Source organism: Ambystoma mexicanum, chromosome 10, assembly GCF_040938575.1.
Source record: "Ambystoma mexicanum isolate Mex_15411 chromosome 10, UKY_AmexF1_1, whole genome shotgun sequence".
Classification (NCBI taxonomy): domain Eukaryota; kingdom Metazoa; phylum Chordata; class Amphibia; order Caudata; family Ambystomatidae; genus Ambystoma; species Ambystoma mexicanum.
This window is the reverse complement of record NC_090932.1, coordinates 77,718,579-77,745,153: the sequence shown is the minus strand read 5'-3', so window position 1 is coordinate 77,745,153 and position 26,575 is coordinate 77,718,579. Positions and strand designations below refer to the sequence as shown.

Here is a 26,575-nt window from a genome sequence, read left to right as displayed (position 1 = left end):
CAGCCAGGATCCAACTCTCCCCCAATTTTCAATATCAGCCCTCAATAGGAAGGGGGGGAGTTACCAACAGTGTGGCACTCCAAAGTCAGGCATGTGTAGCCCGGGTGCAGCCCCTCTGGAGTCCCAGTCTTCAGTGTAGTGGAGGCATGGTATCACAAGTATGGAAAAATCAGTGTTCAAAAGAATAGATGTAGCTGAATCAGCTCTCCTCCTCACGTTAGACCACACAGAGTAAAGCGGCCCCTGTAGGAAGGATGACACACTCTGGCTCGGGATTTCAACTCAATAAACGGTTCCAATACGTGGATCGAGGCCAGCTTGGCCTTCCACGGTTAAGTCTCTCTTTCCAGACTTCCAAATAATGTTTCAACAAAACGTTCATGTAGGCCCCTCTCTGTCAGAGTCAGACCTCTTCAACAAATTTCACATAGATCCCCCTTTGTCGGGCTCAGACCTCTCACAACAAAGTTCACATAGGTCCTGCTCCGTCGGGCTCAGACCTCTTCAGAACACAGTTCAAAAAGACTTGCAAGGGGCTTCCTTCCCCAAGCTTATTTCACCTCGGGTCTCCCTCAGTCGTGCTCAGACCGCTTTCGGATGTCGAAGACTTTCAAATGCACGTGGCTTTCTTCACAGACCTACGCATGACCACTTCAACTAAAAGTTCAAGGTTCAACTTTCCGTCTCCCCTTCTCTAGGAGTTAATTCTGCTTGCTTCCCTTTTGCAGTTCATTTGTTTTATCACTACAAACAATACGCCTTTCAAGGAGACTTTCGAGTGGGCGACTTCCTTTTGCTGGACCACTCTGTTACTCAGTATCGCTGATTTCACAGCTGTCCTTACTTCAAAGTTCATTTACAGTTCTACCTTTCTTCGCGTCTCATCCACACCCGTGCAGCCTTCACTTGCGATATAATGTAGCCACGTCAAACTTCCTTTAACACACACCAGTCTCTCAGGTCGCTTGCTAACTCATCGGCTGTGTGCGTTTCTTTCTTGGTTTTACGATTTCCAATTCACAAGTCAAGGTTTGCACCACAGGCCTGGCCTCCCCAACTCTGCCGTTCAACCGGGAGGGTCGCTGGCATCCTTGAAACACAAACCAGCCTTCTGACATGGGATCTGGCCTTCTCCACGTGTCTTTCGCGGCCTGTCGGAGGCAACAACCTCCAGTAGGGAACTCTTGGGGTTTTTAACCAGCTGCTCTCAACCCTTGTTCCGTCGTTCTGCTCCAGTAGATTTGCCTTTGCCCCGGAAGTGCTGCTCGTACTCGTGTTCCGCCTTGCTCAGAGTGTCTCTCTTTAGGTTCTGCCTTTTTATCCTTGTGAGGAGAGCTAATTGGTATCAGTTGTATGCACTTAAAGTCAAGTGCCTAACTTTGCCTGACCCGATTAACGGGACACGTCCAGTACGATGTATGAGAGTTAGTCTTGTTACTCTCAGTCACCCTCCCTCAGCCCAGTTTTCGTGTAAAAAGGGGGTGGAAGAGTTTGGACCTCAGAGAATCCTAAAAAATAGGATGGGTTAGATGAACAAAAAAGGGGGCAATAACGCATCTCACCATCAACTGCCTCACCCTCACTCCCCGAAGACTCCCACCCAGGTGATCCTCCCTCACCGGTCCACCCCCAGGAAGTGGATCCAAAAGCAATGGCTGTGGCCTGGCCACCTGGATGAAAAGTCCCAGAGGACCAGCGGGTGAGACACCCTTTGGTTTCTCACACCAGTTACATGTACAAGCAAAAAGAGGCGTGGCAGGGGCGCAACTCAGACTGCCACCTGCAACCTGCTCAACAGTCCAAAGATCTTCTCCTCCCAGCGCAATTTCATGCCTCAGCAATCATCAGGGAGGCTGATTGATTTCAGGTGTTCAGGGTTGAATCCCTCTCGGAAGTACCAGTATCTAGCAGCAATGAATTCTGGTATCCGTAGTGTAGAGCCAGCCAGCCCCCAATTTTCAATGTCAGCCCTCAATAGGGACAGGGGGAATTACCAACAGTGTGGCACTCCAAAGTCAGGCATGTGTAGCCCGGGTGCAGCCACTCTGGAGCCCCAGTCTACAGTTACATGTACAAGCAAAAAGAGGGGTGGCAGGGGCGCAACTCTGGGTCCCAGCTGCAATCTGAGGGGGCCATATATTTGGCAAAGTTTGTCCAGGGGGAGCAAATTTAAAAGCCGCCCAAAAAGTGCTCTTTCTACGAGTTGAGCAACTTAACCATAACTACAGGGCCGCTTCTGTATATTTTAAGTGAAGGCCTTTCATAAAATGGAATGCATCAGGTAAATTAGTGGTAAATTAGTGGAGACTTTTGAGTTTGCTGCCAAGAACTTGTACAGAAGGTCTGATTCTGTTCATTTGTCTTCTTTTGTTGTGTTGCCAAAGGTCTTGCCCCCAAACAGGCTTCGGACCGCAAGGCCTATACCTCCATCCTCTATGGCAACGGACCGGGATACCGAGACACTTCGAAAGGGCGGCCCGCTCCTAATGAGACAGAAATTGGTAAGAACATTACATCCATTCACGAGCCCTTGTTGAAAATCAAAGAACATGTTGTTGAGAAACCAAGGTCATCCCTGGTTACCAGTTCAAAAGCAGCAGATAACGGTGCTTTGGCAATGTTCTTAGTATCTTCCAGGGCTGGCTCTTAGATCTCCTGTGGTCCCATGATATTCAAGAGCACCTAATGTTTTCAGAAAAACACCGGTTGTTCTTACCGTTAATGTTTTACTTTCTGAAAAACTCTTTCAATTTTAGTTTCACCTTTTTTTCTGAGCATTTTTCTCTCATAGGTGTCCTTCCCAGGTGCTGAACTGCCTTCACCCTCTGAAACAGGAGGTGACATCAGAGGATGAGAGGAAGTGTACTCTGCATTTCCATGAGAACCATTACTATGAAATGTGCTCTGCACATCCACATGGGTGCATGGAGCCTGTGCCCTCCCTGCTACCTTTCCCAGTTCCATGCGTGACACCTCAAGCCAGTCCTGCTTTTTGCTTCCAATTGCATTCTGGAACATGTAGTTTCATTTTTCCCACTGCAGGGGTGGGCCTACAAGTCCCAGCATGCAGTGTGAAAAAAACACACAGCACTGGCTCAAGGATTCCGCGTGGAACTGGGAAACTTGGCAAATATACTGCGATACATTATTATTGAATACATGGGGGCTCGGCTGCGCATAAATTGCGCTGCTGCACAACACCCAAGAAATGAGATGTCACCTTTAAGAAAAACGTGTCTTTCACAAGTACTGTAAATATTAGAAGAGCATCTTATGTGTTTGTTTCACTTGGGGCATTTTTGGAGAATTGGCCCCAAACATTTAAATAGTTTGATACTTCGTGTTGAATGTTGTTTGGGCGTCATTACACTTCTCTGTTTCATTATCGTCTTACATATGTGATCAAAGCATACAGAATTGTATAGTTTCTGCAGATAGATTACTAATGAGGGGAGAGGAATAAACGCCTGCCTGTTGTGATGTCCAGCTCAGCTGCTTACAATGCATTTTGCTTCCACAGAACTCAAGGATTACGAGCAGCAGGCGGCGGTGCCCTTGTCCTCGGAGACCCACGGCGGAGAAGATGTGGCCATCTTCGCCAGGGGCCCAATGGCTCATCTCTTTCATGGTGTCCAGGAGCAAACGTTTGTTGCCCACGTCATGGCGTACGCGGCGTGCATCGAGCCCTACAAGGAATGTCCCCCAGACAGCGGTGCGGTTCCCAAGGCGGGCCTTCTCTTCATCCTTCTGATGGCCTTCCTCTCTGTAACGTCATGCTAAGATGCTTCACGCAATCTCTTGGAAGCCACCACCAGTGTCTTCGAAATCTACAAAGGCGGGGCTGACGAGGGCCTCGCGAGACTGCAGGATAAAGCCTATTCCGGGTCAGAGTTGGCCTAGAGAAACATTGTGCACAAATGATAATAAAGCGGCAGTCCTATCAGAGACCTCAAACTGCCTCAAGTCTCAATTTCCTTGGCTTGATGTTCTATTCTTTTTTTCTCTCCATTATTTAAAACTTTATTTATAATTTCAAATGTATAGTAACATGTAATAAATGGCAGAATGAGTACACTGTCTGCAATGTGATGTACATCTTAACATAAGGTATATTAAGAACAACAAATCAATTAAATAAAAAAATATCAAAGAATTTAAATAAAAATGAAAAGCAACAAGATAATCCTACAATAAACATCAAACAAATCATTAGTCCCAAAATTAAAACAAAAAAAAAGCAGACTCACTAAACTAAAGAAAAAAAACCCTCAACAATCTAAAACTATTGGAGCACAACCACTTAAACAAATGAAACATCACAATTACCTAGTCCAAACCGAAATCACCCATAGAAGTCATTAATGGATGACCGGATATTAGTCTAGGCACCAGAACAATCTTTTCTTTCCTATGCATACGTTTCTCTTAGGTGGACCGCATGATCAGCTTATTTATCCAAGTGTCTATTTGTGGCTCTTTCCTTGTTTTCCATACTTTTAGAATGTCTTTCAACTTGCACAGTCACTCAATATTTGCCACTTTGATCTCCCTCCCTTACAGTATTTTTTGATGTATGATATAATATGATATTTTAATCATGGCGCGCTCGTACACAGGTTTTTCAGTGCACGACCAGGCAAAGTATGGATTTTATACAGTGCCTCAGTGTCGCCTGGTGGGTACCTCTGAGCGCTTATCCACACAGGTCAAAGCTAAACAAGGAGGGATCATAACAGTGTACAGTGTTATCATCCCTCACAGCTACATAGATGGCTGATACTCATGTTGGCATCGTCCATCCTGGAATCGAGGCTCCAAAGTAGGGGTCAGCGGTCATAGAAAGAGTAAAGGTGGAATTGCTACTCCACCTTTATTCCTTAGCTAGGGAGTGGGTTCTATTGTGTAGAGATTAGAGTCCTGCTAAGGTGAGTAACTCATTTACCCTGATAAGACAAGGCTTATCATGCAACGTGCCCTTCAAACAGTCCTATCTCCAACATCTCCCGAGCTAGTTTGTGTCATTTCTCTGTGTTGGGTTAAGGGCGTGATGCAGTTTTGGGTTTATGGGTCCGGTTTGCCCCAATTTATTGTTGATTGAATTTCTGTTGATCAGGGTTTTACGGATTGGAAGAACACATGTTCCTTGGCAGAATGTGCTATTAGGTCAATTTCTGCGGTGGTACCCTGGGCCTCCCTACAGAATGCCTTATGAATGCCGCATAGGGTTTTGAACTTAATCCACAAGTTCATATACTGGCAGCGGAGTGCTTTAGGAGTCTATTTAATGTTGATCGTTCTTCTTAAATTCGAGGCCAATTTCACTGCCTGATTCTGCAGTCTTTGTAATCTGTCTGCCAATTTATTTGGTAGGTTTTGGAATGTGCAGCATTGCAGAAGTCCAATAGAGTCATTCGCAGGGCTCTGGTTATCGCGACCCGGTAGTTTGTTTAAAGGTGGGTGGGACATATGCATAATAGGGAATACCAGGAATGCCTTCCTTTACCATCTGCATTGATCTGTGACGTGAAAGGGAGTTCCGAGTCAAACATCACCCGCAGGAGTTATGCCTTCAGCATCAGTGCTGTGGGTGCTTCTCCCAGTGAGGTGGGGACGGTGAGATTGCCTCTTGCACCCACAAGCAGCATGTTTGATTTGTACCCATTAAGGCACCATAAGGTTTCCCTCATCCAATGAAAAATGTGCTCCAAACACCAGGCGATGTTGGTCGTTGGCCCAGTTGCCTTGTCACTTCCTCCTCCCGAATTGTACTTGGATTGGGGACTGTGAGACAGGTCCAGGTTGGCTACGACCTTGGGGTCCTTCTTTGGTTGCGGGTGACGATCGCTTGCTTCAGGTGGTCCATCACTTTGTCCTCTGTGATTGATGTGTGTAGGATTGTGGTTATTTCTGGGGGAGTGTTGGGAGTGGGCCCATGAAGCAGGCACTTGAGCACAACCCTGCTGGCATTTTTGGAGTGTTTGCTTAGACTCTTTCCAGCAGCTCTTCCACACACACTGCCTTGAAGACACTTAGGGAAGAATGAGGAACAGGCGTCAGAGGTGGGGGATGGAGTTTGTGGTGTAATTACCTAAAATATCTACTTTGATTTTTCACTTTTTTGGACTCTATCAATGGGTGTATTTAGGTCTTCACACTGTCGAGGGGTGTATTTAGGTCTTCGCACTGTCGATGGGTAGTGCTCGGGGTGTATTTAGATCTTCACACTGTTGATTGGTGGTGCTCGGGGTGTATTTAGATCTTCACACTGTCAATGGTTGGTTATCGGGTTGTATTTAGGTCTTCACACTGTCGATGGGTGGTGCTTGAGGTGTATTTAGATCTTCACACTGTCAATGGTTGGAGCCCGGGGTGTATTTAGATCTTCACACTGTCGATGGTTGGTGCTCGGGGTGTATTTAGATCTTAACACTGTGGATGGATGGTGCTCGGGGTGTACTTAGGTCTTAACAGTGTCGATGGGTGGTGCTCATTGTGTATTTAGATCTTAACACTGTGGATGGATGATGCTCAGGGTGTATTTAGATCTTCACACTGTCGATGGGTGGTGCTCGGGGTGTATTTAGGTCTTCACGCTGTCGATGGGTGGTGCTCGGGGTGTATTTAGATATTCACACTGTCGATGGGTGGTGCTCGGGGTGTATTTAGGTCTTCACACTGTGGATTGGTGGTGCTCGGGGTGTATTTATGTCTTTACACTGTGGATGGGTGGTGCTCGGGGTGTATTTATGTCTTTACACTGTGGATGGGTGGTGCTCGGGGTGTATTTAGATCTTCACACTGTCGATGGGTGGTGCTCGGGTGTATTTAGGTCTTCACACTGCCCATGGTTGGTTCTCAGGGTGTATTTAGGTCTTCACACTGTGGATAGGTGGTGCTCCGGGTGTATTTAGGTCTTCACAGTTTTGATGGGTGGTGCTGGTGGTGTATTTAGATCTTCAGACTGTGGATGGATGGTGCACAGGGTGTATTTAGGTCTTCACACTGTGGATGGGTGGTGCTCGGGGTGTATTTAGGTCTTCACAGTTTTGATGGGTGGTGCTCGTGGTGTATTTAGATCTTCACAATGTCGATGGGTGGTGCTCGGGGTGTATTTAGATCTTCACACTGTCGATGGGTGGTGCTTGAGGTGTATTTAGATCTTCACACTGTCAATGGTTGGTGCTCGGGGTGTATTTAGATCTTAACAGTGTGGATGGATGGTGCTCGGGGTGTATTTAGGTCTTCACAGTTTTGATGGGTGGTGCTCGTGGTGTATTTAGATCTTCACACTGTCGATGGGTGGTGCTCGGGGTGTATATAGGTCTTCACACTGTCGGTGGGTGGTGCTTGGGGTGTATTTAGATATTCACACTGTCGATGGGTGGTGCTCGGCTGTATTTAGATCTTCACACTGCCCATGGTTAGTTCTCAGGGTGTATTTAGGTCTTCACACTGTGGATGGGTGGTGGTCGGGGTGTATTTATGTCTTCACACTGTGGATGGGTGGTGCTCGGGGTGTATTTAGATCTTCACACTGTCGATGGTTGGTGCTCGGGTGTATTTAGGTCTTCACACTGCCCATGGTTAGTTCTCAGGGTGTATTTAGGTCTTCACACTGTGGATAGGTGGTGCTCTGTGTATTTAGGTCTTCACAGTGTCGATGGGTGGTGCTCGTGGTGTATTTAGGTGTTCACACTGTCAATGGGTGGTGCTCAGGGTGCATTTAGATCTTCACACTGTCGATGGGTGGTGCTCGGGGTGTATTTAGATATTCACACTGTCGATGGGTGGTGCTCGGGGTGTATTTAGATCTTCACACTGTCGATGGGTGGTGCTCGGGGTGTATTTAGATATTCACACTGTCGATGGGTGGTGCTTGGGGTGTATTTAGATCTTCACACTGTCGATGGGTGGTGCTCGGGGTGTATTTAGGTCTTCACACTGTCGATGGCTGGTGCTCGGGGTGTATTTAGATCTTCACACTGTGGAAGGATGGTGCTCGGTGTGTATTTAGGTCTTCCCAGTGTTGATGGGTGGTGCTCGTGGTGTATTTAGGTCTTCAAACTGTCGATGGGTGGTGCTTGGGTGTATTTAGGTCTTCACACTGTCGATGGGTGGTGCTAGGGTTGTATTTAGATCTTCACATTGTCGGTGGGTGGTGCTCGGGGTGTATTTATATCTTCACACTGTCGATGGGTGGTACTCGGGGTGTATTTAGGTCTTCACACTGTTGATGGGTGGTGCTAGGGGTGTATTTAGGTCTTCACACTGTCGATGGGTGGTGCTAGGGGTATATTTAGATCTTCACACTGTCGGTGGGTGGTGCTCGGGGTGTATTTAGGTCTTTACACTGTGGATGGATGGTGCACAGGGTGTATTTAGGTCTTCACACTGTGGATGGGTGGTGCTCGGGGTGTATTTATGTCTTCACACTGTGGATGGGTGGTGCTCATTGTGTATTTAGATCTTCACACTGTAGGTGGATGGTGCTCGGGGTGTATTTAGGTCTTCACAGTTTTGATGGGTGGTGCTCGTGGTGTATTTAGATCTTCACACTGTCGATGGATGGTGCTCGGGGTGTATTTAGGTCTTCACAGTTTTGATGGGTGGTGCTCGTGGTGTATTTAGATCTTCACACTGTCGATGGGTGGTGCTCGGGGTGTATTTAGGTCTTTACACTGTCGATGGGTGGTGCTCGGGGTGTATTTAGATATTCACACTGTCGATGGGTGGTGCTCGGCTGTATTTAGATCTTCACACTGTGGATGGATGGTGCACAGGGTGTATTTAGGTCTTCATACTGTGGATGGGTGGTGCTCGGGGTGTATTTATGTCTTCACACTGTGGATGGGTGGTGCTCGGGGTGTATTTAGATCTTTACACTGTCGATGGGTGGTGCTCGGGGTGTATTTAGGTCTTCACAGTGTTGATGGGTGGTGCTCGTGGTGTATTTAGGTCTTCAAACTGTCGATGGGTGGTGCTCGGGGTGTATTTAGATCTTCACACTGTCGAGGGGTGGTGCTCGGGGTGTATTTATATCTTCACACTGTCGATGGGTGGTGCTCGGGGTGTATTTAGGTCTTCACACTGTCGATGGGTGGTGCTAGGGTTGTATTTAGATCTTCACATTGTCGGTGGGTGGTGCTCGGGGTGTATTTATATCTTCACACTGTCGATGGGTGGTACTCGGGGTGTATTTAGGTCTTCACACTGTCGATGGGTGGTGCTAGGGGTGTATTTAGGTCTTCACACTGTCGATGGATGGTGCTAGGGGTGTATTTAGATCTTCACACTGTCGGTGGGTGGTGCTCGGGGTGTATTTAGGTCTTCACACTGTTGATGGGTGGTGCTCGGGGTGTATTTAGGTCTTCACACTGTTCATCAGTGGTGCTCGGGGTGTATTTAGGTCTTCACGCTGCCCATGGTTGGTTCTCAGGGTGTATTTAGGTCTTCACCCTGTGGATAGGTGGTGCTCTGTGTATTTAGGTCTTCACAGTGTCGATGGGTGGTGCTCGTGGTGTATTTAGGTGTTCACACTGTCAATGGGTGGTGCTCAGGGTGCATTTAGATCTTCACACTGTCGATGGGTGGTGCTCGGGGTGTATTTAGATCTTCACACTGTCGATGGGTGGTGCTCGGGGTGTATTTAGGTCTTCACACTGTCGATGGCTGGTGCTCGGGGTGCATTTAGATCTTCACACTGTGGATGGATGGTGCTCGGTGTGTATTTAGGTCTTCACAGTGTTGATGGGTGGTGCTTGTGGTGTATTTAGGTCTTCAAACTGTCGATGGGTGGTGCTTGGGTGTATTTAGATCTTCACACTGTCGAGGGGTGGTGCTCGGGGTGTATTTATATCTTCACACTGTCGATGGGTGGTGCTTGGGGTGTATTTAGGTCTTCACACTGTCGATGGGTGGTGCTAGGGTTGTATTAGATCTTCACACTGTCGGTGGGTGGTGCTCGGGGTGTATTTATATCTTCACACTGTCGATGGGTGGTACTCGGGGTGTATTTAGGTCTTCACACTGTCGATGGGTGGTGCTCGGGGTGTATTTAGGTCTTCACGCTGTCGATGGGTGGTGCTAGGGTTGTATTTAGATCTTCACACTGTCGGTGGGTGGTGCTCGGGGTGTATTTATATCTTCACACTGTCGATGGGTGGTACTCGGGGTGTATTTAGGTCTTCACACTGTCGATGGGTGGTGCTAGGGGTGTATTTAGGTCTTCACACTGTCGATGGGTGGTGCTAGGGGTGTATTTAGATCTTCACACTGTCGGTGGGTGGTGCTCGGGGTGTATTTAGGTCTTCACACTGTTCATCGGTGGTGCTCGGGGTGTATTTAGGTCTTCACACTGTCGGTGGGTGGCGCTCGGGGTGTATTTAGATCTTCACACTGTCGGTGGGTGGCGCTCGGGGTGTATTTAGGTCTTCACTCTGTTGATCGGTGGTGCTCGGGGTGTATTTAGATCTTCACACTGTGGAAGGATGGTGCTCGGTGTGTATTTAGGTCTTCCCAGTGTTGATGGGTGGTGCTCGTGGTGTATTTAGGTCTTCAAACTGTCGATGGGTGGTGCTTGGGTGTATTTAGGTCTTCACACTGTCGATGGGTGGTGCTAGGGTTGTATTTAGATCTTCACATTGTCGGTGGGTGGTGCTCGGGGTGTATTTATATCTTCACACTGTCGATGGGTGGTACTCGGGGTGTATTTAGGTCTTCACACTGTTGATGGGTGGTGCTAGGGGTGTATTTAGGTCTTCACACTGTCGATGGGTGGTGCTAGGGGTATATTTAGATCTTCACACTGTCGGTGGGTGGTGCTCGGGGTGTATTTAGGTCTTTACACTGTGGATGGATGGTGCACAGGGTGTATTTAGGTCTTCACACTGTCGATGGGTGGTACTCGGGGTGTATTTAGGTCTTCACACTGTCGATGGGTGGTGCTCGGGGTGTATTTAGGTCTTCACGCTGTCGATGGGTGGTGCTAGGGTTGTATTTAGATCTTCACACTGTCGGTGGGTGGTGCTCGGGGTGTATTTATAACTTCACACTGTCGATGGGTGGTACTCGGGGTGTATTTAGGTCTTCACACTGTCGATGGGTGGTGCTAGGGGTGTATTTAGGTCTTTACACTGTCGATGGGTGGTGCTAGGGGTGTATTTAGATCTTCACACTGTCGGTGGGTGGTGCTCGGGGTGTATTTAGATCTTCACACTGTCGATGGGTGGTGCTCGGGGTGTATTTAGATATTCACACTGTCGATGGGTGGTGATTGGGGTGTATTTAGATCTTCACACTGTCGATGGGTGGTGCTCGGGGTGTATTTAGGTCTTCACACTGTCGATGGCTGGTGCTCGGGGTGTATTTAGATCTTCACACTGTGGAAGGATGGTGCTCGGTGTGTATTTAGGTCTTCCCAGTGTTGATGGGTGGTGCTCGTGGTGTATTTAGGTCTTCAAACTGTCGATGGGTGGTGCTTGGGTGTATTTAGGTCTTCACACTGTCGATGGGTGGTGCTAGGGTTGTATTTAGATCTTCACATTGTCGGTGGGTGGTGCTCGGGGTGTATTTTTATCTTCACACTGTCGATGGGTGGTACTCGGGGTGTATTTAGGTCTTCACACTGTTGATGGGTGGTGCTAGGGGTGTATTTAGGTCTTCACACTGTCGATGGGTGGTGCTAGGGGTATATTTAGATCTTCACACTGTCGGTGGGTGGTGCTCGGGGTGTATTTAGGTCTTTACACTGTGGATGGATGGTGCACAGGGTGTATTTAGGTCTTCACACTGTGGATGGGTGGTGCTCGGGGTGTATTTATGTCTTCACACTGTGGATGGGTGGTGCTCATTGTGTATTTAGATCTTCACACTGTAGGTGGATGGTGCTCGGGGTGTATTTAGGTCTTCACAGTTTTGATGGGTGGTGCTCGTGGTGTATTTAGATCTTCACACTGTCGATGGATGGTACTCGGGGTGTATTTAGGTCTTCACAGTTTTGATGGGTGGTGCTCGTGGTGTATTTAGATCTTCACACTGTCGATGGGTGGTGCTCGGGGTGTATTTAGGTCTTTACACTGTCGATGGGTGGTGCTCGGGGTGTATTTAGATATTCACACTGTCGATGGGTGGTGCTCGGCTGTATTTAGATCTTCACACTGTGGATGGATGGTGCACAGGGTGTATTTAGGTCTTCATACTGTGGATGGGTGGTGCTCGGGGTGTATTTATGTCTTCACACTGTGGATGGGTGGTGCTCGGGGTGTATTTAGATCTTTACACTGTCGATGGGTGGTGCTCGGGGTGTATTTAGGTCTTCACAGTGTTGATGGGTGGTGCTCGTGGTGTATTTAGGTCTTCAAACTGTCGATGGGTGGTGCTCGGGGTGTATTTAGATCTTCACACTGTCGAGGGGTGGTGCTCGGGGTGTATTTATATCTTCACACTGTCGATGGGTGGTGCTCGGGGTGTATTTAGGTCTTCACACTGTCGATGGGTGGTGCTAGGGTTGTATTTAGATCTTCACACTGTCGGTGGGTGGTGCTCGGGGTGTATTTATATCTTCACACTGTCGATGGGTGGTACTCGGGGTGTATTTAGGTCTTCACACTGTCGATGGGTGGTGCTAGGGGTGTATTTAGGTCTTCACACTGTCGATGGATGGTGCTAGGGGTGTATTTAGATCTTCACACTGTCGGTGGGTGGTGCTCGGGGTGTATTTAGGTCTTCACACTGTTGATGGGTGGTGCTCGGGGTGTATTTAGGTCTTCACACTGTTCATCAGTGGTGCTCGGGGTGTATTTAGGTCTTCACACTGCCCATGGTTGGTTCTCAGGGTGTATTTAGGTCTTCACCCTGTGGATAGGTGGTGCTCTGTGTATTTAGGTCTTCACAGTGTCGATGGGTGGTGCTCGTGGTGTATTTAGGTGTTCACACTGTCAATGGGTGGTGCTCAGGGTGCATTTAGATCTTCACACTGTCGATGGGTGGTGCTCGGGGTGTATTTAGATCTTCACACTGTCGATGGGTGGTGCTCGGGGTGTATTTAGGTCTTCACACTGTCGATGGCTGGTGCTCGGGGTGCATTTAGATCTTCACACTGTGGATGGATGGTGCTCGGTGTGTATTTAGGTCTTCACAGTGTTGATGGGTGGTGCTTGTGGTGTATTTAGGTCTTCAAACTGTCGATGGGTGGTGCTTGGGTGTATTTAGATCTTCACACTGTCGAGGGGTGGTGCTCGGGGTGTATTTATATCTTCACACTGTCGATGGGTGGTGCTTGGGGTGTATTTAGGTCTTCACACTGTCGACGGGTGGTGCTAGGGTTGTATTAGATCTTCACACTGTCGGTGGGTGGTGCTCGGGGTGTATTTATATCTTCACACTGTCGATGGGTGGTACTCGGGGTGTATTTAGGTCTTCACACTGTCGATGGGTGGTGCTCGGGGTGTATTTAGGTCTTCACGCTGTCGATGGGTGGTGCTAGGGTTGTATTTAGATCTTCACACTGTCGGTGGGTGGTGCTCGGGGTGTATTTATATCTTCACACTGTCGATGGGTGGTACTCGGGGTGTATTTAGGTCTTCACACTGTCGATGGGTGGTGCTAGGGGTGTATTTAGGTCTTCACACTGTCGATGGGTGGTGCTAGGGGTGTATTTAGATCTTCACACTGTCGGTGGGTGGTGCTCAGGGTGTATTTAGGTCTTCACACTGTTCATCGGTGGTGCTCGGGGTGTATTTAGATCTTCACACTGTCGGTGGGTGGCGCTCGGGGTGTATTTAGATCTTCACACTGTCGGTGGGTGGCGCTCGGGGTGTATTTAGGTCTTCACACTGTTGATCGGTGGTGCTCGGGGTGTATTTCAAGATCTCAGGTTTCATTATTTAGCAGGACATATCACACATCTCTCCCACATGATCTGTGCAGCACAGATTGGGGAATTGATATTGGTGGTCTTGGGTTAATTGCGGATGGGGGCCTTGCCATTGATGGTCTGTGGTTCATCTCAGATGGGGGCACTACCATTGGTGATCTGGGGTTCAGTACAGATGGGGCATTGCTATTGGTGGTCTTGGGTTCAGCACAGATGGGGGCATTGCCATTGGTGGTCTGGGGTTCATCAGAGATGGGGACATTGCTTTTGTGGTCTGGGGTTCATTACAGATGGGGGCATTGCCATTGGTGGTCTGGGGTTCAGCACAGATGGGGGCATTGACGTTGGTGGTCTGGGGTTAATTACAGAGGGGGGCATTGCCATTAGTGGTCTAAGGTTTATTGCAGGTGGGGGCATTGCCATTGGTGTTATGGGGTTAGTTACAGGTGGTGGCATTGCTATTGGTGGTCTTGGGTTAATTACAGATGGGGCATTGCCATTGGTGATCTTGGGTTCATTGCAGATGGGGTCATTGCCATTGGTGGTCTGGGGTTCATTACAGATGGGGCATTGCCATTGGTGGTCTGGGGTTCATTACCGATGGGGGCATTGTCATTGGTGGTCTGGGGTTCATTACAGAGGGGGGCCTTGCCATTGGTGGTCTGGGGTTCATTACAGATGGGGGCATTGCCATTGATGGTCTGGGGTGCATCACATCCTGTTGAGGTTAGTAAGTTCTCTATTGGACCATTTGTTGATTGCTTTTATTGCTGACTCTGTTATTTTCATTGTGATAGGTTTGGTAATGTTAAGCGTGCAACAAACAATTGCTGCATCATTGAGCCAAGCCCACTGCATCACTGTTAATTGCGCACGCAATATTGCATTGAAGTGCCTCCAGCAAATTCCCTGGTCATGAGATTATTGGCCTTTTGTGTTGTACTGAGTGGCACGTTCTGTTAAAGTGGTCATTATCCAGGTTTTTGTTCTTTCTCGTGGCCACTGCTTTTCATTTTGCAGTGTTATTGGGTGGTTGGCATGCAAGTGATTGGCCCAGAGTGGCCAGTCCACACCTGGGGCTGAGTTGGTAGCTGCTTTGTCAGCTCTCTGCAGATCAGATGCTTCTCCAAGCAGTGAGTGTGGATAGATCTCTCTTCTGCATGTGCCTCCTTCTGGAACAGCCTCCCTGCCCCTCTTAGGCTTGAGCCGGGTCTCCTTAAGTTCCAAAAGCTTCTCAAGACCCTCCTCTTCTCTTTTTCCTTCCCTCTCTTCTGCTAATGTCCCACTGTCGCATTTTGACTGGCTGCCTGGTTCCGTCTGAGTGCTACAGGGCACCAGGCCCTCCTCGCCCAGCCTACTCCAGCACTTAATTTCCCCCTGCCCCCACACCCAAAACCTGCACTTGCTCCACCGGGCTACCTCCCCCTGTACTAGCCTGGCAGGGCTTACACCCCTACTGAGCGCTGTCCAGCCCCGTCCTCGCACTTAGCATGTGGACCCTCACTCCCTGCACTTCCTGCTTTCCCCTGGCACTTGTGCACCTGGCCTCCCCCTGGCACTCACCTAGCCCCAGTGCCCCCCCTCACTTCACCCTTCCCTTAGAACATGCATTCTCTCCACTCTTCTCTTCCCATTTTAGCATTAACACTTCCTCTCTGTGGCCTGCCATACGTGGGATATTGTGTGCCAGTACGAAGTCCAGCCTGTGGCCTGCCGTATGTGGGATATTATGTGCCAGTACTAGGTCCGCCTGTGGCCTGCCATACATGGTATATTGCGTGCCAGTACTAGGTCCAGCCTGTTTCGTGCTACACGTCGGATATTGTGTGCCAGTACTAGGTCCTAGGTCAAAATTTGCCTGGATCACATGAAGTTCTGGAAGTAGCTCAAGGCCTTCATTTTCTCCTCTGCTTTCTCTCTCTCTCCCTCCCTTGCTAACCTACCTTCTGCTTCGACGACTGGTTGCTTGGCTACCCTCGGAGTCTCACTGGATACCAGGCTCCTCCATGATCAGCCTCCCCTGCACTGCCTCAGTGCCTACAACGCTTTAGGGGGCTGTAACTGTAACCCCACAGTCTCCTGCCTCCTTGGACTTACCCAGAGCTGCGAGGCCCAGGCCGCACTTACTCAGAGCAATGCTGCCCTGACTGCACTCCCCGCCTTCCCTCTCCCCTGCACTTGCACAATCTGAATGACACAAGGCCTAGTAAGATTGTTTGTCTTGTCCTCCCTCTGTCCTCCCTCCCTTGTCTTGTCGCGCCTAGAAACACTTGTGTGAAGGCATGTCATAAATGGCTTATATCAAATCATAGGTCCAGCCATACATGGGCTATTGTGTGCCAGTACTAGGTCCAGCCTGTGTCCTGCCATATGTGGGATAGTATGTGCCAGTACTAGGTCCAGCCTGTGTCCTGCCATACATGGGATATTGTGTGTGAGTACTAGGTCCAGTCTGTGTCCTGCCATATGTGACTTAGTATTTGCCAGTACTAGGTCCTCCCTGTGGCCAGCCATACGTGGGATATTGTGTACCAGTACTAGGTCCAGCCTGTGGCCTGCCATATGTGGGATATTGTGTACCAGTACTAGCTCCAGCCTGTGTCCTGCCATATGTGGGCTACTGTGTGCCAGTACTAGGTCCAGCCTGTGTCCTGCCATATGTGACTTAGTATTTGCCAGTACTAGGTCCTCCCTGTGGCCAGCCATACGTGGGATATTGTGTACCAGTACTAGGTCCAGCCTGTGGCCTGCCATATGTGGGATATTGTGTACCAGTACTAGCTCCAGCCTGTGTCCTGCCATATGTGGGCTACTGTGTGCCAGTACTAGGTCCAGCCTGTGTCCTGCCATATGTGACTTAGTATTTGCCAGTACTAGGTCCCCCCTTGGCCAGCCATACGTGGGATATTGTGTACCAGTACTAGGTCCAGCCTGTGGCCTGCCATATGTGGGATATTGTGTACCAGTACTAGCTCCAGCCTGTGTCCTGCCATATGTGGGCTACTGTGTGCCAGTATTAGGTGCAGCCTGTGTCCAGTCATATGTGTGACATTATGTGCCAGTACTAGGTCCAGTCTGTGTCTTGCCATACGTGGGATATTATGGACCAGTACTTGGTCCAGCCTGTGTTCTGCCATATGTGAGATATTGCTCCAGTACTAGGTCCAGCTTGTGGCCTGCTATACGTGGCATATTGTGTTCCGGTACTAGGTCTAGCATGTGTCATGCCTAACGTGTGATATTATGTACCAGTACTAGGTCCAGCCTGTGGCCTTCCATTCATGGTATATTGTGTTCCAGTATTAGGTCTAGCCTGTGACCTGCCATATGTGGGATATTATGCACCAGTACTAGGTCTAGCCTGTGGCCTGCCATACATGGGATATTATGCACTAGAACTAGGTCTTGCCATACGTGGAATAATATGCACCAGTACTAGATCTAGCCTGTGGCCTGCCATACGTGGGATATTATGCCCCAGTACTAAGTCCAGCTTGTGGCCTGCCATATGTGGGATAGTATGTGCCAGTACTAGGTCCAGCCTGTGTCCTGCCATACGTGGGATATTGTGTACCAGTACTAGGTCCAGCCTGTGTCCTGCCATATGTGGGGTAGTATGTGCCAGTACTAGGTCCAGCCTGTGTCCTGCCATACGTGGGATATTGTGTACCAGTACTAGGTCCAGCCTGTGTCCTGCCATATGTGGGGTAGTATGTGCCAGTACTAGGTCCAGCCTGTGTCCTGGAATACGTGGGATATTGTGTACCAGTACTAGGTCCAGCCTGTGTCCTGCCATATGTGGGATAGTATGTGCCAGTACTAGGTCCAGCCTGTGTCCTGCCATATGTGGGATATTGTGTACCAGTACTAGGTCCAGCCTGTGTCCTGCCATATGTGGGATGGTATGTGCCAGTACTAGGTCCAGCCTTTTGTCCTGCCATACGTGGGATATTGTGTACCAGTACTAGGTCCAGCCTGTGTCCTGCCATATGTGGGATAGTATGTGCCAGTACTAGGTCCAGCCTGTGTCCTGCCATACGTGGGATATTGTGTACCAGTACTAGGTCCAGCCTGTGTCCTGCCATATGTGGGGTAGTATTTGCCAGTACTAGGTCCTGCCTGTGGCCAGCCATACGGGGAATATTGTGTACCAGTACTAGGTCCAGCCTGTGGCCTGCCATACGTGGAATATTGTGTACCAGTACTAGGTCCAGCCTGTGTCCTGCCATATGTGATATATTGTGTGCAAGTATTAGCTCCAGCCTGTGTCCTGCCATATGTGGGCCACTGTGTGCCAGTATTAGGTTCAGCCTGTGTCCAGTCATATGTGGAATAGTACGTGCCAGTACTAGGTCCAGCCTGTGTCCTGCCATATGTGACTTAGTATTTGCCAGTACTAGGTCCTCCCTGTGGCCAGCCATACGTGGGATATTGTGTACCAGTACTAGGTCCAGCCTGTGGCCTGCCATATGTGGGATATTGTGTACCAGTACTAGCTCCAGCCTGTGTCCTGCCATATGTGGGCTACTGTGTGCCAGTACTAGGTCCAGCCTGTGTCCTGCCATATGTGACTTAGTATTTGCCAGTACTAGGTCCTCCCTGTGGCCAGCCATACGTGGGATATTGTGTACCAGTACTAGGTCCAGCCTGTGGCCTGCCATATGTAGGATATTGTGTACCAGTACTAGCTCCAGCCTGTGTCCTGCCATATGTGGGCTACTGTGTGCCAGTATTAGGTGCAGCCTGTGTCCAGTCATATGTGTGACATTATGTGCCAGTACTAGGTCCAGTCTGTGTCTTGCCATACGTGGGATATTATGGACCAGTACTTGGTCCAGCCTGTGTTCTGCCATATGTGAGATATTGCTCCAGTACTAGGTCCAGCTTGTGGCCTGCCATACGTGGCATATTGTGTTCCGGTACTAGGTCTAGCATGTGTCATGCCTAACGTGTGATATTATGTACCAGTACTAGGTCCAGCCTGTGGCCTTCCATTCATGGTATATTGTGTTCCAGTATTAGGTCTAGCCTGTGACCTGCCATATGTGGGATATTATGCACCAGTACTAGGTCTAGCCTGTGGCCTGCCATACATGGGATATTATGCACTAGAACTAGGTCTTGCCATACGTGGAATAATATGCACCAGTACTAGATCTAGCCTGTGGCCTGCCATAGGTGGGATATTATGCCCCAGTACTAAGTCCAGCTTGTGGCCTGCCATACATGCTATATTGTGTGCGAGTACTAGGTGCAGTCTGCGTCCTGCCATATGTGTGATATTATGCACCAGTACTAGGTGCAGCCTGTGTCTTGGCCTTACGTGGGGTATTATGCACCAGTACTTGGTTCAGCCTGTGTCCTGCCAAACACAGGATATTATGCGCCAGTACTAGGTCCAGCTTGTGGCCTGCCATACATGGTATATTGGGTTTCCAGTACTATGTCTAGCCTGTGTCATGCCATACGTGGGATATTTTGTGTCAGTACTAGGTGCAACCTGTGGCCTGCCATACATGGTATATTGTGTTCCAGTACTAGGTCTAGCCTGTGTCATGCCATACATGGTATATTGTGTTCCAGTACTAGGTCTAGCCTGTGTCATGCCATACGTGGGATATTATGCACCAGTACTAGGTCTAGCCTGTGGCCTGTCATACGTGGGTTATTATGTGCCAGTGCTAGGTCCTGCCTGTGGCCTGCCATACCTGGGATATTGTGTTCCAGTACTAAGTCTAGTCTGTGTCATGCCATACGTGGGATATTATGCACCAGTACTAGGTCTAGCCTGCCATACGTGGGATATTGTGTTCCAGTACTAGGTCTAGTCAGTGTCATGCCATACGTGGGATATTATGCGCCAGTACTAGGTCTAGCCTGTGGCCTGTCATACGTGGGTTATTATGTGCCAGTGCTAGGTCCTGCCTGTGGCCTGCCATACGTGGGATATTGTGTTCCAGTACTAAGTCTAGTCTGTGTCATGCCATACGTGGGATATTATGCACCAGTACTAGGTCTAGCCTGTAGCCTGCAGCCTGCCATACGTGGGATATTGTGTTCCAGTACTAGGTCTAGTCAGTGTCATGCCATACGTGGGATATTATGCGCCAGTACTAGGTCTAGCCTGTAGCCTGCCATACGTGGGATATTGTGTTCCAGTACTAGGTCTAGTCTGTGTCATGCCATACGTGGGATATTATGCACCAGTACTAGGTCTAGCCTGTAGCCTGCAGCCTGCCATACGTGGGATATTGTGTTCCAGTACTAGGTCTAGTCAGTGTCATGCCATACGTGGGATATTATGCACCAGTACTAGGTCTAGCCTGTAGCCTGCAGCCTGCCATACGTGGGATATTGTGTTCCAGTACTAGGTCTAGTCAGTGTCATGCCATACGTGGGATATTATATGCCAGTACTAGGTCTAGCCTGTAGCCTGCCATACGTGGGATATTGTGTTCCAGTACTAGGTCTAGTCTGTGTCATGCCATACGTGGGATATTATGCACCAGTACTAGGTCTAGCCTGTAGCCTGCCAAACGTGGGATATTGTGTTCCAGTACTAGGTCTAGTCAGTGTCATGCCATACGTGGGATATTATGCGCCAGTACTAGGTCTAACCTGTAGCCTGCAGCCTGCCATACGTGGGATATTGTGTTCCAGTACTAGGTCTAGTCAGTGTCATGCCATACGTGGGATATTATGCGCCAGTACTAGGTCTAGCCTGTAGCCTGCAGCCTGCCATACGTGGGATATTGTGTTCCAGTACTAGGTCTAGTCAGTGTCATGCCATACGTGGGATATTATGCGCCAGTACGAGCAAAACAGCTTTATTGAAACACACACACAGTCTTGCAGGACATAAATGGAACTGGGGCGTTCCACGTCAATTCCAGCTCTATTTCTACTCTAACAACAAATGCTGACAGCTGTGGTTGCTGCTGACCTGAGATAGTGTTGGAAACTCTGAAAAGCTACTAGTTCATTAAGAATGTATTGTATACATTCAAGAGGTCACAAAAATACCTAAACATGTGCCCTTCTGCCAATCATAGGAGATGTATTCTTCTACTCGGAATAGACCATCTACCAGTGTTGGCTGTTGTGGGTGTTGAACGGCAGATCCCCAAGGGTGAGCGTACTTGTAGAATTTGTAAGAGCAAGACGGCCCGAGAATCTGCTAAACACAGACTAACTGAATGCCCTAGTATGGTAGCCCCCTATATAAGGCATTATGGAAGTTTTGTTCACCATGTCGACTTCATTCAAGATTCTTTGTTTTGGCACCAATGTAGTAACACACAAAATGTAAGCTTACATTTGTCTCTGTATCGAGTTTGGGCTTCAGCAGAAAAAAGGTGGGCTATCGAAGACGTAGTCTTGCCGGTACTTGGTCCGCACAAAGAATCGTGATCTAATGAACCCTGACTGTGATAGTAGTTGTTACATCCGCTCGGGAGTAGTATAAATAAAACAGATAAGTAAACCCTATGAGCCCTATTTGTTTAATTGGCTTAAAGATTTAATCATTATCTATTGATGGTTTCTAAGAAATATGGGAAATAAAGTGTGAGACCAGTTTAGACTGACCCGGTCACCCGATGTCTCGGATTAATTAGTTGGGCTAGTCCCCCGCCAGATTAATAGGCTAAGAAAACCAAAGAAAATCGAGTGACATGTAATTAACTTTGTCAAAAGTTTAATCTAAGGTTGGGGAAAAATATGTATGAATTTGGTTATTATCGGTTGTTGATGGATTTTTAAGGAATTGTATGTGAATTGTGTATTAATTGTTTTGGATTTTATTCTGTTTAAGATTTGTATTATTGTGATTCAATTAATTAGTTAACTACTTCCGGAACAATGGTTTAATCGCCTGGCTTTTTCCACCTTTTTTAGTCTTATATTTTCATTTATTCAACTTCTGTAGTTTTCACTTAATATGTGATTGATATTGATTGATAACAATGGCCCGCGCAGGCAATGTGCCATGACATCTACATGTTTCAACCCCTAAGGGTCATCGTCAGGTGGTTGTTGAAACATTAAAATTACAATTTCAAACCAAAACATTTCAAAATATAAATTAAAAATACTTCAATTCTACAAGCCTGAATTGTCGCTTCCAAGCACCTCAGCTGGCAGCATATTTTCTTGCAATACACACATGTAAAACTCCTATTATCAGTACTATGATTGTCGCTGTGAATAACCCAGTGAGGTAGGTATCCACCACCTCCTACTTCTCTGAAGAGAAACTAATATTGTAGTTGTTGTCCATCTAATAGGATATATGTTGTCAGCAATTTGAAGAATGTCAATACTATTTTTTTATACAACTTTTATACTCTCCATGTTGCCAGTCTGCAATGTGATTGGCATGCAATGCATGATTGACAGCATAGGGGCGGAAACAAGCAGAAGGACCTGCTTTACCATTTTTTTGATTTTGTACAAATAAATACAGGCACAAAACATTTTGATTTCCGTCTGTGTTTATGTGTAAATATCAGTGAAAACTGAAAACGGAGAGCCTTATTTATAATATATTCTCCTATGCTGCAGTCTTTCACTTACCCAGAGGGTGGCAGTCTAGTATCACATTTAAGGACATTCTTCTGCAAAGGACAGCACCTGATTGATAGCAGTCTAGAAAAGATGGAACATGGAAACAGTAGGAAAATAAATACCCAAAGCAAAATAGTACAGGATTTTTTGAAAATGTAGATTATGTTGTTCTTAAAAATAAATTCAATAAGCCATCAACATGTAATGCCGAGGGGTCATTAGGGTCACAGGATGTGGTTTTACTGCTTTTCTTTTCTGGAACTAGGTGCAAAAGGGTGGAGGAATAAGGATTAATTTAGGAAAGATAAGAAAGAGGCAGGTATATTAAGAGAGTAAAAAGAGGAGTTGGTAGACCATGGGCCTCATGCCAAGTATGGAGGTAGTCATGGCGCTATTTGCGCCATGACTACCTCCCATGCCGGTACCGTGTCCGGTTTGGTGAGATGAGGACTTACCGGTCCAGTCGACCTTGGCAGGACCGGTAAGTCTCCATTCACCAAACCATTCCCCATTCCCATTTGAGCCCCCATAGGGATTAATGGGAAGGGGGACGTAGCTAATAACATTACCGCAATTTGCGGTACCGTTATTGGCTCTGATTTCCCTTAGCAGGTCCCGTCCTGAATGCCTGGTAAAACCAGGCGTTAAGGAAGGGACTCCCTAAGGGAACTCGTAGTAGGGCGCAAAGCGATTACAGGCACCGATATCCTTAACGGTGCCCGGTATCCCTTTGCGCCCACCTCAGAATGAGGCCCCATGTCTTGGTCATCCCATGATCAACGCTCATGCTCTCTGGGTGTATGAATAAAATATGCCTGTTGCGGTGCTTTCAGTCCTTCCGTGCCTTGCTTGGTATATGGGTAAGGTGGAGAGAAGAGGCCAAGAAGAAGGGGATAGCTGTTGGCCAGCTAACATCCCTGTCAAATCCATACCCTCTAAACTTAAGGGGTATTATGTTTGAGGTTTGGTTAGCCCTTTGGGACATAGGGTACACTTAGAAAGCCAATGAGAGGTGACCTTGCCCCACAAGGAGCCTCCCCATGTGAATTTCAGGGAAATTAGAGAAGCCCCCTGGGTATTCGGTAAGCTTGGGCCGTGCTTCTCTCTGATATATCTCTTTTATGGACACACTATATGCTAGAAAGCCCACCCAATGATATGGTGGCAGAAGTGGGATTCTGCAACTTCAAGGAGAAGAGAGGAGGCAACAGGGCAGAAGTCTGTACCAGGGGTGCCAGCACAGAAACGAGCGTGAGGGCCTCAAAGGAAGCCACAGGGCAGAGTATGTGCACCTGTACCTTCCATGCCGGACAGTCTGCCTAATGAAGAATGAAGCAAAGGACAAACAGGCACGCTGTGGTGTTACTTCACATTTCATGGCCATTGTAGGACAAGACTGAGCTTTAAAGTCAATGCATGACGAGGAAGGCATGACTTGAGCAAAGCAGAGTACTGATACAGGGTGGTGTGCCACAAAATGGCGACAATCATTACTACTTCCCCCCACATGGGAAGATGAGCAGAAGGTGGGGGAGAACACTGCTAAGCAGTTTACTAAAATGGGTACCATCAGTGTGGAGGATGGGGATATAGTGTCAGAAATCATGTAAGGCTGTTAATTGAGATGTTACACACAGGAAGCCCAAAGTAAAAAGAAAACACAGTTAACCCCAGATTATGGACATGCAGTGGAAGGGCGTCAAGATATTGTGCCAGAAAATTATGATCTTTACCAAAGACTCTGCACAGGAGTTGACCAGCATTGAAAAGCTGCAAATGCAGAAAGAACAGCATGGGCTTCATACCATTGTGAAGGCTGGCAAGGATGGTGAGAGGGAGCAGAGCTAAGGCAGATGAAGGAGGACTTGGAGGCCTACAAGCTGACTTTGCTGAATGTAGCAAGAGGCATCCCAATAAAAAAATATAAGTTTGGGTGGGAGGGCAGCATGTGGCAATCTGAAACACTTGTTTATGAGCGTGATACAAATATAATATATCATATAATAATTTAAGAGGCATTTCCACTGAAAGAGACGATTACCCTTTTGAGGTGAATGCGGCGCCTACAGCAAAAGCACATCTGACCTTGCTCATCTTGACCCCACCCCACACCATAACGTATTCACAATTCACAGAGGGATAGTATGTTAGCTCGACCCAGAGTATGGCACCCAGGGGTGTAGAATATACAAAAGGGAAAGGGAGAAAAGAAAATGAATCGTTCAGGACAAAAAGATTCACATTCGATGTGGCAAGAGGCACTACCTGTGCTGTTCTCAGAAGTGAGCTTGATGTGCAACTGACTCTGTCCCAACCCGCCGGACTTGGAGAACCTGTGCTGGGCTTAGAGTGTTTATGGGAATGGTTGTGCTGCCAAGGGCATTATAGGAAACCTTCTGTACCACCTATCACTGTACTACTGCTACCGACTGTTACACCCTACCTATGTTAAGCTCAAGCCTTCTGTAACAGCGCCACGAGGCCTCAGGGCAGCTCTGTGCGCTTTATAAATGCAAATAAATAAAAATAAAAAAATAGGAAGGAGCAATGCAAGTTGCTATACTTTGGTTGGTGTCCTTGCTGTTTGTCTCGGAGACCAGTGGGCCTCCCACTCCTTCCTGTGAGAGAAAGATTTGCTTGGAGGCTGATTTTACTGGTAAGCAGAGCAAGTGCATTTTGGGCTGGGACAAAGTCAGCATGTTTTTGTTCAAATAGTTAAGTATACTCAATTGTTATGTAATCGTTCCATGAGAAAATCAAAGCAAGCATTGGCAATGCCAACAGTTTGGGCTTGTGTGTAGGCACGGGAAAGGCACTTTCTAGGCACTGCCGTACTGTTATTAAGTGGCCATTTATGGTAACAGCTGCAAAATGCCTGGGCATCTAACAGCAGTGCCTGGCGAATGCCTATTACCTATACACAAACCAAAACGGTTGGCCTTGCCAGTGTTTGTTTTTAACATGACTTCAGTGAAGGACACACAGAGTGCTTATAGATTGAGTGGCTGAAGCCAGACCTAGTTAAGTCATTTTTATTACACCTGTAGCATGTTTCCAGCGCCAATTAAGTCAACTCTCCGAAGACTGCGTTGAAAAAACACAGGGAGGCACTTTGAGTGTAAAGTTTGATGGCAAGGATTGATTGAAGCAAACTGAAAGAGTTCCCATGAGGAGGTGTTTTTGGGGGGGGGCAGGAACTGGGTGGGAATGGTCCTAGGGATTAGCATGGGTGGGCAAATAACCAAAAAACACCTACAAGCTGTGTGCCCTTCCTCATGCCATTTCTAAATTACGGCCAATAAGCCCATTCACGTTTATCTATCGACCGAAGGTTCTTATCAAGGGAGTCGAAAGCCTGACTGAGGTCAAGGAAAACCAGGAACAGGTGTCATCACGTGACTCAATATACAACTCACCATGGTTCAAGTCAAGGGTGCACGTGGGTGGATGGAGCCCCCACTTTTTCAGAGGGCACCTTGATATTCTAATTTCTGGTGATGCCTCATTCAATTGTTATGTTAATGAGGCCCCACTTTTATTTTTTAGAACCTGACCACTGCAACCTAATTATGGTCACGCTAGAGGACTGCACGGCCCTGGCGACTGCAGCCCTAGTGTCGCGCGACAGGAGGACTGCACGGCCCTGGCGACTGCAGCCCTCGTGTTGCGCGGCATTGCAGACTGCAGCTGCCTCTTAGTCACACTCTTGTCTATCTGCCATTGGCAGGTGCAAGTTATTTGACCCTGATCAACAAACCAGCGGGATTAATTCTGGAATCTACTCCACTCTGCACCCCATTCCGGGTCCTGATGAACCCGGACCATGCCTTCCTGGATTTGCAGTCTTTCCTTTACTGAAAACATGAGAAATCAGCACTGCTGGTGACTCTGCATCATTGTGACTTTAACACTGTGATCCAATGCAGCAGAAGCTCCCTGGTAGATGTTAATACATTCCAGATCCAAACTCCTGTGCAACACCTGTTGCTTCCCTCCAACCATCTAAAGGCCGTGTTCCCGAAGTGGAGATTGAAAGGTCTTAAGCTAGATCAATGATAAGTTAGTACACCTGTAGGTTTCCTGCATTTCTGAACCTAGAGCGCAGTGTTCTCCTGGCTGCCGCGCATCCTGGATCCT

General features: G+C 47.9%; 1 protein-coding gene across 1 annotated transcript in view; it reads left to right on the top strand.

Annotated features, from left to right (window-relative positions):
• The window catches only part of LOC138493127 (intestinal-type alkaline phosphatase-like), a 233,907-nt gene extending 230,002 nt beyond the window's left edge, over window positions 1-3,905 (top strand). The window contains exons 10-11 of the mRNA XM_069620328.1: window positions 2,385-2,501; window positions 3,521-3,905. Coding sequence (XP_069476429.1) covers window positions 2,385-2,501; window positions 3,521-3,780 — 377 coding nt within the window. The 3' untranslated portion in view covers window positions 3,781-3,905. The remainder of the gene's footprint in view (window positions 1-2,384; window positions 2,502-3,520) is intronic.
• Window positions 3,906-26,575: the final 22,670 nt, after the last annotated feature.